The 11,235-nt window shown below is 30.0% G+C and overlaps 1 protein-coding gene across 2 annotated transcripts in view; it reads left to right on the plus strand.

Moving 5' to 3' along the window:
- Positions 1-9,366, plus strand: part of LOC118190554 (lysosome-associated membrane glycoprotein 5-like) — a 40,903-nt gene extending 31,537 nt beyond the window's left edge. The window contains exons 8-9 of one of the 2 annotated variants that reach the window (XM_035361290.2): positions 3,716-3,898; positions 7,483-9,366. In XM_035361290.2, the coding sequence (XP_035217181.2) occupies positions 3,716-3,898; positions 7,483-7,661 (362 nt within the window). In that variant the 3' untranslated portion in view covers positions 7,662-9,366. The remainder of the gene's footprint in view (positions 1-3,715; positions 3,899-7,482) is intronic. The other variant, XM_035361287.2, reaches the window with a different exon arrangement.
- Positions 9,367-11,235: the final 1,869 nt, after the last annotated feature.

Genomic DNA, 11,235 nt, shown 5'->3' on the forward strand with positions numbered 1-11,235 from the left:
TCAAATTTCAGTTTTTTATTCTGTTGTTACATTTATTGTAAAAATAAATAAATAAATACCCTATTCGACAGAGAAAATGACATGCCATGAAGGAATGTTCATAAGTGATTAAACTGCATGTCTGAGTAGCCAAATATGTGCAGAAAAAAAATTATTCAGTTTTCACATTCAGGCAAGGGCTGTAGGTTTCCTAAATGCAGGGTAATTAGTCAAAAGTGGAACTTCCATTCTTGGCAATAAATACAACTCGGAATTACTTTGATTGAGTGACTGAATAATGTCCTAGGATGTTGTAGACCATATGTTGTTCCTCTGAGTCCATAATTCATAACCATTTCATGAGGATAGGAGGGTGTTTAACTGACACCTAATCATGTCTTAGATGTTTTTATTGGTGACTAGTTGAAGAACTAGGCTGGCCAAGGAAGCATTTGTGCATTTTTCAAAGCATTTAGGCTGTTCTGCATGGTATATGCCTAGGTATTATCCTTTATAGTGCTGCTTTTGAGATATTTTGTGAACATGATAGTGCATGCATGGCCTTCTTAAAAGGCAGAAGAATCTAATGGTACTATCTTCCCTGTACACTTACTGCTGAATGGTATGAGTTCGACCTGGGTTCAATCCTAGGCGAACGACCTGGCTGTATGGTTGATTTTCCTCATGTGTAACACGAATATGAGCCAGTTTCTCATAGAAAGTCCTCCCTAAAGCCATTCCTTCATTTAGGCAGATAGCCCTTGTATGCTTTGTTATATTCAGATAACCTAACATAATGTTAAACAGTACTGTTTAAAATGATAACGATGATGATTCACTGTTACAGATAGTCTTCGTATGGGTGGATAAAAACTTGCTATAACTAGTTGGGATGGCAGTATCAGAGTTGATATTGAAGCATCAAAATTCTTGTACATTTTTCAAAATTTCACCGTTTGATATTAAGAATATGCTATCACAATGATCTGCTGGATGTGACATCATTTTTCCCTATTCCAACTGCCAGTGATTTTTGCATTTTCTTTGTGCTATTTTCTCATTTGTTCTCCAGTATGATGCAAGGGCCAACTTCTTAGAGCCATGAGAGGCTCCTATAAAGAAACCATTTGCAAATGCATTTGCTTGATTATATTTTTTACAATGGCAGTTTAAAGGCACTAACTTTTCTTGTTAAATTTTTAGATATAGCTGCAGGGGAAAAAAATGCACTTCTGGCAGCCACACCAGCATCTTGAATGGCTACTTAACGTGCTAGTTGCCTACTTAATCATGCACAAGATTTTTATGATTTGCCAGAAATCATTTGCATAACTTTCAAAGGTGCATTATCTGCTATTTACATACCACTGCATTCCCATATTCATGATGTGGCATATTCTCTGTCAAGCAATGTATTTAGTCTGTGCATAATTTTCAGAAAAATTTGAAGTTTGAAATGTTATCTGGAGAATGTATGTACAGGATTTATCATAAATTCGTGCAGACTCCAAAAATGCATAATAAAATAAATAATGCTCAGAAAAAAAATTTCGGTTTGTGCGAGTAGGGCACTGGATTTCCCCCCCCCCCAAGTATTTAAAAAAAAAAAATTCTAAAAGTAACTGAAAGAGGGCTTACCAGTTAAAGCGCTGGTGGTTAAACTTTTGTATAAGAAGGGTGAATATTGCGTTGCAAAAGTTTCGCACAGAAAAAGGATTTATTGTGCAAAGAAAGCCCTATTTCATTGAATGGGATGCTGAATTTAGTTCAACCTTTTTGAGCAAATGGGGAGTTTGGAGGATGCCACGAAGTGGAAGACCATCCTTGAGCATGAATCACATCCATGTAATACAAAGTGTCATGAAGGAATTGGTAGCCAAGATATCAAAGGAGAGTATCAGTGCTCATAATGCTGAGAGAATAATAGGAATTCTAGAATCCTCAATTCAGCATATTCTGCATGGAATCTTGCCTTTGTATCTGTATAAAATGCAGGCTGTCTGTCTGTATTTTATGCACATATCTGTATAAATGCAAATATCTGTATAAAATACATCAGTTGTTACCAGCAGGTACAGATGAATGTCAAAACTTTGCTACATGGGTGTTGGCAGAAATGGAACGTGACCCACAATGATTGCTGAACATCCTATGGACGGATAAAGTTCATTATCCTGAACATTCTCCTACTTCTGTTACTCTAACTTCGAAAAGAACTCTAAGTTTTGATTTCAAATTGTAGCCGCGTAAAATTTCTGAATGTGTAGTAAATTTTGTAAAAGCTGTAAAATGTATTTGTAACTTTAATTGCTTTATTAAATGTCTTCAAATATTAAATCACTGTTGTGAATTCGGATGAATCTGAGATTTTAACTATTTAGAAGGAAATATTTCACCATTGATGAATCCAGTTACTGAAAATAGAAATAAGAAAGCTCAAGGTGAGTATTCTCCATTTCTTTAATTGAACAGTTTTGGGAAAATCCAATCTTCACTGCACAGTGATGTTGATATGCAAAATGGCCACATTTGGGCAACATCAAAATGTTGTGACTATCTGGCCAAGCCACTGCATTCTGCTCTTGTGACTTTTTGAAGCAGTTTCACCATCTATTTCATTTTGACCCTTACATTTTTGAAGAGCATTGTCCTGTATCCAACTGGAAAATGTGGGCAGTCACTGCCAAATGGTTTGCTATGCTTTTGCATGACCACATTGTGCCTATATTGCAGGAAATATGTACGTTACTTGTCATCACTTTCATGCAGGATGGAACCGCACCCCATATTGCACGTGAAATTTTCTTGTAGGAAACTTTCATTGAAGACCGAGTTGTAAATCGAAGTTATAAGTGGCATCATGATTGCCAGACATGACCCTGCCAGATTTTTGGTTTGGGGTATGCTTTAAGTCTCATGTGTACCATGGTTCCCCAGCCACTTTGTTGGAATTGAAAATCTTTTGCTTTAAAATAAATGCAGTGTCGTGTTATTGGAATCTGTTTTGTTGTCTGTTTCTGTTTGCATGATTTGCATAAAACATCTCACAATGATGTGTGAGCACTCTCTTTCAGTTACTTTTGGAACCTATCTTTTTTTTAAAAAAAGATATTATATTATATATACAGATATAGATATTATAATCTATCTTTTTTTTAAAAAAAGATAGATTCCAGAAGTAACTGAAGATAGGTTTTAAAAATGATAACTGAAAGTTCCAAAAGTAACTGAAGATAGGTTTTAAAATGATAACTGAAGATAGGTTCCAAAAGTAACTGAAAGATAGGTTTCCCTGTCATCATATTTATGCTAGCTGAATTTTTTCCCTAGCAGTACTCCTTTTATTATAATTTTTTTATGTTTGCACAAATTTATAACATACCCTGTATTTAATATTGTTTTCTGAAGATTTGATCAAATTTGAAAATTTTCAATTTGATAAAGAGGATACTGTATGATGATTACTTGTTTCTTTTTCATGTATTAGTGATGTTTGTAAATAGTTATAAAAAATCTGATTACGTTTATTAAATTTTATTTTTTTATATAATTTCATTTCTCTATAATTACTGCTTTTTCAAATTTGGCTTGTGTTTTGTTTAATTTAGCTTTGTTAATTTTCATGGAAATATGACATCACTTAATTGTTTTCATTTATTTTCATGTGTTAATTTTTTATCAAATGTCAAGCTTAATTTGATATATTTATATCCACACTTCTTTTTATATTTAACAGCTCGAAAATATACAGCTAAAAGTAAAAGCATTAGTTTATTTGAAACTCCTCTTGGAAAGTCATATTATTGCCCTGCAGAAGAAGTAATTCTTCTCTATCATGAAAATAAGCATGTGGCTACAGCAAGAATGAGTGAGATACACTTGCAGCCTTATGATGTCAAAAAAGGAAAATTTTCACAAAGTAAGGATTTAACTAAGTAATAAGGATTTAATGGATATATATATGCTTTCACGCTAGTTTCTGAAGTCTTATATTTTGTTGGGGGAGAGAGAGCAGACTTCTTAGAATCATATAGTATTTAATATAATGTTCTCTATTGATATTTAATTACTTAAGACTGCTATATATAATTAAATAGCCGTAGAGGGTTGAATAACATCCAGCACTAAACAAAGGTTATCTAATAGATATTTAAGACTGATACTTTCTTGTGCACTTTTATTTGTAATCCATGCAGGAATAGAATTTTTTAAATAATACATAAAGAAGAGCAGTTACTAAAATGTAATAATGATGTTGATACTGTGGCTGAGTAAAACTGGATTTATTCATCTTCACATCGTATATGTATTAGTTTTTTCATCTTTAACATCACACATGATTTTTTTTTTCCATCTTTAATACACTGCAGTTTTTAGCCCAGAAGAGCTGTTATTTTTGTTTTGGCATTTTGCATTGATTCACTATAAACTGCGAATCACTTTTTAAATTGTTGCCACCAAATATTAGAGCCTTGCATTATATTTAAATAAATTAAATAATGAGGAATGTGCATAAATATATGTATGTTTCTTGCATTTTGATAAAACAACAGTATCTAGAAACATCAAATTTTGAATAACAGACATCTGCACCCGAATATGGCCATCTGGAAATAAACTTTAACTACAGATTTTAAAATGGGTCTTTTAAAATGTGATCCATCAATAACTGCGTAAAATCATTATTATGTAGCATTTAAGTTTTATAATACTGTATTTACTTGCATATTCCCTCCTTTTGTTGCTACTTTTACCGTTTGAAAACCTATAGAGGAAAAATATGAATGATCCATCAATAACTGCGTAAAATCATTATTATGTAGCATTTAAGTTTTATAATACTGTATTTACTTGCATATTCCCTTCTTTTGATGCTACTTTTACCTTTTGAAAACCTATAGAAGAAAAATATGATATGTATATTTGGTGAGAGTGTTGAGACTCCTTAAAATTATTAAACGGAGACTGTTATCAAAACAAAATAATTCTATTTAAGCATAACATTACATCATACATTTATGTTACATAAAAGTTTGGACAGAGGAAATGTCATTACATACAACATCCATGACACCAAGGCTAGAACTGATCTGCTCTGGACTTGCTTGCATACCTCTACCAAGGCCAACTTATACTCAAGGCCTGCCAGACTGAACGAAATTCCGGTTCCCAGTTTTCAGTGGCTTTTGCGAAATTCATCACTAGATGGCGCTCGCATTCTGCTACAATTTTGCTATATGCTCACTATATGTAATGTGGCTCATTAGTTATTAACAAAAAGTGTATTTTATGTCTAGCTGCTGTATATTTAACAAGCTTGGTTTTTTTGCGTAACTTTATATGCATATAGGTTTAAAATTATGTATATACCTCATTGAACTCAGTTCTGAAATTCCTCATTCTGCTTATTTAATTCTGAAATCTTTGTGCATCTAATGCTGTTATTTTCAAAACTTTGTTTGCAACTTTCTTCTGCTTAATCTGGAATGGGAATGGTACACATGGATTTATGTCAGGTAGTTAAATGTAGGTAATGTATCAAGATGGCACTCATGTATATATGTGTGCGTAATAGTGATAATATTGTTTTGTGAAATTCAGTAATTTTATTTCATGTATACATTATTCTTGATAATGAACTATATCAGTATCTCACGCTGCCAGCCATAAAATTTTGTACACATGTCATTCTGATTAGTGTTGTATGTGTGTAAAAATGTCTAGCTGCTGTATATTTAAGGGCTATACTTAATAAGCTTGTTTTTTTTGCCTAACTTTATATGCATATAGGTTTAAAATTTTGTATATACCTGTCATTTTATTTCATGTATACATTATTCTTGATAATGAACGATATCAGTATCTCACGTTGCCAGCCATAAAATTTTGTACACATGTCATAAATGTTGTATGTGTGTAAAAATTTCTACCTGCTGTATATTTAAGTGAATCATATAATAAGCTTTTTTTTTTTTTTTTTTTTTTTTTCCTAACTTTAAATGCATATATATCTAAAATTGTGTATATACCTCATTCTACTTAGCATTGTGGGCATGTGTGATGGATATATTATTTATATTCAGCCATTGCAAGTTTTCAAATTTTATCCTTCATATACAGAACTGAACGTTTTCTTAAGTATATATTGTGATTATGAGAGTTATTATTTTTTTGTGTGCTGTTAAAATATATTTTATGATGTCTGTGTCTCTTTTATTTATAACAAACAGATTGATTGGATCAATAGCTTTATCAAATATTTCATTATTTTCATTTGAAAAATTGAAGTTTCTCTAACACTGAAAATGTAATTGCTGCAATGCATTTAATTCAATTACTAGTTTCTTAATGTTAACATCAATGAAATTTAGAATACAAATGAAAGTGAAGAGGAACACACCTGTGTAATATTAAAATTAGTCAAAAAAGCAACTTTGGGTTTGAGTTTCATTCAAAATCTATGCCACAGTAAGACTTTTTCTTTTCTTTTTTTCCTAATAATTTTAGAATGTCTTTGAATGTGCAAATACTGCACAGAGATCAAAATCTGCATTATTTAAACTTTTATTGTTTAAGATTTTCTAAAAACAGTTATTTATAATTTAAAAAAATTCTTCAGTATGTAAAATTTAATATCTTTAAGTAATATTTTTACTTTAATCTCTTTAAGTAATATACAAATTTTAGTACAATACGGTGTATTAATACATTAATTACATCTTTGATAGGGGATACTAAATTATTTTTTGGCCCAGTACAGCCGATAGAAATATTTTGAAACTTTTTCACTGAAATAGTACATGATCTTCTTACTATATAAATAATTAAAAAATAAGGTGTATACTCTGAATTACATTTAAATTAGAATAAATAGTTGTAATGCGTACAATTCAGAATAGCGCATGTCTAGATGAAAGCAGGAATTAAAATCGAGATCAAATAGCTGGTGTTTATGTGTGAAAAAAAAAAGGTGAGATAGCTTAAAATTCCATGCTTTCCTTCTAATTAAAATATTTTTACTAATAAGAAATCAACAATTTCTGACTACTATGAATTAATTGTTTTTAAACTTTGCATATAACAAGACAGAATTCGTTTTTGGTACTTTTCCGATTTTTGTAAACATCGCAAAGTGTAGCAGAATTGTAGCGCCATCTTGCGGTCAGTAGGAATAGAACGCAGGCAACCGAAAACACAAAAGAATATTTTCACACTGGCAGGCCTTGAGTATAAGGCCAATAATTTTAAATGAAGTGCAAGAAAAAATGCATATAATTTAATATTCCATACAAGGAAGTCATGTGGTGTACACATCAGATTTTTTAGTTTGCCTCAAATTAAATGTGATTTTGAGTGAACCATGACCATCATCCTCAATAATACCCTGATATTAATTCATTAATTTTGTATATTTACTAAAATATAAAATTAATAAATTTGTTCAGGTAGAGGTATTTCATATATAGCATTCCTCAGTGTAAATATGTGTATACTATTTTTTAGTTCACCGATGCAGCAAAGTTGTTCTTGATGGTCCTGATGAAACAGAATTTATTCAAGATGAAACTATACCTTTTGCTGTTGGATGTACCCTGGCTCTGATAACTCTGTTGATATTGGTGGGGTTTTCTGTACACCGAGCCTACCATGCTGCTAAAGTGGACTACAATACAATGGAATAGGCTGGAGGCAATATTAAGAGGAAATAATCCATCTACTTTTATGAATTAATTTGATTTGAAAGAAGATATTAAGACTGAACATGTCCTTATATGTTATATCAGTATGCCTTTTGTAAATATTTTAATTATTTGTTTAAAATATATGTTTATATTTTTCTTAAAAGAAATAATTCTGTGATATGATTAAGTAGGAATGATGTTTAATGGAATTGCAACTTAAAAACTTAATTTTTTTTTTACATATGTTCTTTGTTTGAATTTGATGTGGGAAGAAAAGCATTTAATTTATTTTTTGCTAAACAAAATAATATAGTTTATGACATTTTAAAAAATGAGGTTTTAAAGTTTCAACCTTTTGAATTTTTATTTTTTTCTGAATGCTAATTTTATAATGTTTTATTTGAATCTTAATGAACTATATTAATTTAGATCTGAGTGCTTGATCTGAGTTTGATCAAATGCTGGGAGGAATAATTAAATTCCATTTTAGTTTCATTATGTTGCCATGCTGGTATAATCGCATAAAATGAAGAAATGGATTTGCAGATATGCAGTGATTGTATGATTTTCAAAGCTGTTATCATGGGGATGCTACATGACTCTTTATGGTGTATATGAGCTTTTATTAATTTTTGTTACTATCATTTAATTATAAGATACAACCAAGTAAAATCAGCAATATCTATAATATGTGGAAGAGAAACTTGTGTGTAAAAACTTGTGTGACTTCACCTTTTCATGTTAATCTTGGCTTCTTTATCTTTGGTGATAAGAAAATCTTCATGAACTCTCTTTGTACATCTTTGAAAATTGCATAAACTGTTTTTATTTTGAGAGTATTTTCTTTTGAAATATCTTTTATGGAAAAGTAGGGTAATTTGAAGATGGAGTCTTGTATAATTAATGTTATTTCTTTGTTAACCACTTAAATTGACAGTTAGTTAATTCTATGTTTAACAGAATTGATAGAAGCTTTACTTATAGTTTGTAAAGGCATTTCTTTAAAACAGCAGGTATACTTGGGAAGATTGAAAATATAAAATATAAATAAAACTGAGATGGGGATTTCAATCTTGTTAGTATGTGTGTATTCTTTGGTCTTGACTTCTGTGTATCCAAATGTTTAAAATATGTTAATGTAAAGGCTTATTTGCTAGAATAAAATAAATATTTAAAAGTATGTTTAATCAATAATAATTAATTGAAATCTATTTCTCAGTGTATTTCAACTTGGCAAATTTCCATTGACTCAGTTTCATTCTTTTGGTTTTGAACAAATTTTTGTGTATCTATCTATCTGTTCATTAATAGTTTCAGTTCAAATTTTTTAAAATCGGTGCTTGAATTTTTTTTAATTTTCAATTATAATTACACATTTTTACTTACAACTTTTTTTTACTTTATGCTTATACTATTTTTAAAAATGTCAACAAACGGATGCAAGTTATATTTTCAAAGGATAATGATTTCCTATTATATTGAATTTTAATGAACTCCTTACAAATATTCAGTGTCTTAAAGTGTTTTAATGTTCCTTTATTGAAATTTTATTGCAAAGCACATATGGAATAAAATTTATTATATTTAAAATAAATAAGTAATGTATATGTAGCTGTCATTTTTTTGCTGTGATTTGATATATTTTTATCGTTTATTTTTGTTAACTTGCAGGTTATGTTACTGAAATAAACGTCTCAAAATTAAAGCATTTTTTTTATTAAATAACTTAAGTTGTCTGTGTAAGAAACAATCTCACTTGTTTATGCATTTCGCAGATAAATGTATCTTAGGAGTCATTTTCATTATATTCTTAACATACAGAAATTGTTTATTAACTAGATCACAGGACTGTTGAAAATCTTGGTTGTTTGAAAGTCTGGGTCTGTGAAAAACAGCAAAAATAAGGCTATGTAAGGACTTTTATGGGTACATTGTATACACCTATACATGTGTATGATGTAAAATGATCAATGGAACGAATATATGTGCGCACATTTATACATATATATATGTAAGAAAAAACATGTAAATCAGAATTCTAATTTCAATTTGCAATTGCCCCTCAACTCTTTCTTTTAATTTGGGTAATTTTCCCTTTCTCCTTTACATTTACAGTAAAGATAATAATTGCATATACATTAATTATTCTGAACTCTTTCATTTCAAAATAAATCGATGTCACGTGATTCTTGTACAGTGCTAATGATGTAGATAAGGCTTCGGCTAGTAATTATTTTTTGGGAACCAAAATTTAAAATTAGCCAAAAGGAGCAATCTAAACTGAAATTAAATTGTTGTGAATGGGAATTTCTGTAGCTAGACTACTATTTCTTTTCTTACTATAGCATCTTAAAAATGTAAAATGCTTTAGGAGGAGGTGCTGATTTTGCACCAAGTTAACTGTGTCTGCATCAAAAATGTTTTATCGAAACAGTGCTCAATCAGCCACAGTTTGCTCAAGTTCTTAATGAATCAACTTTCATCATGAACAATTATATCACGATCTGAATTATTTCAAATATATATTTTTTGACAAATAAAAATTTGGATTAGAAATTGTCTCATTTTTTCAGTTTTGCAATTTGTAAATGCCTTACTTTGGGGGGGAGGGGAGATGAAGAAGATGCAACTTTAGTTTTTGTTTATTTCACTTTAAATACTTTGTAATGATCAGTACCACAGATTAAAAAGGAGGCATGCTTGCTATTTTTGTGTACCTTTATTTAAGGGATATAGTTAATTTAATACTTTTTCTGACGTGAGTGATGTGTTTATCTCAGTTATAGCAATAATAATATTGTAATTTTTAGAAATGACAAGAATTTCTGAAGAAATGATTTTTTTTAAAAATTGCATTTATGTAATTTATTTATTTTGTTAGGCCACATTATCATTTTTACTGTTGGCAACAAAATTGTAAGTAAAGTTTTGTCTTAATGTGAAAGATTGTGACTGTAATCTTTTAAAATTCATGAAGATTAAATTTTGCAAATAAGTAAAAATATATGAAAGTATAAAGCTCTCAAAATAAATTGACCTGCATAATAAATAAATTGTTGTATTTGTACATGAACACATGAATTGTGAAATTTTTTTGCAGTAGAAATTTTTTGCATCACATAAGACTTGTTGATTGAATGGCATTTTAGAGCAACTATCTTATAACTTAACATGTGTAACTCACCTTAAAATGAGCATCCATTGAATTATAAGCTAGATACAGTACTCCCCCCCCCCAAGGTGAAATGTCCTGTAAAACTGTGTTGTGAATATAGTAGGATAAAATAAACACTTTATGATGATATAAAAATGTGGTATATCACAAAAACTTCTAAATCCTATTATTCTTGGTAATAATTATAAAAAAAGTGATCATAGTTTTGCAATGTCAGAAAAAAGTGTATTTAATAAAGGTGTACAAATGATAGAATTGTTTGAAATAATCTCAACCAGTTGCATGTCTAGGAGAATAAAGTACTGTATTGGAACTTTTAAAACATTATCGCCATTGACAGATTAATGAAACAGTGGCTTCACATGCCCGAAAGTTTGGGAACCCTCTTTGGAATGTGAG

This window comes from Stegodyphus dumicola, chromosome 4, assembly GCF_044657685.1.
Source record: "Stegodyphus dumicola isolate Sdum_Otavi_A_Nest chromosome 4, ASM4465768v1".
In the NCBI taxonomy this organism is placed as follows: Eukaryota; Metazoa; Arthropoda; class Arachnida; order Araneae; family Eresidae; genus Stegodyphus; species Stegodyphus dumicola.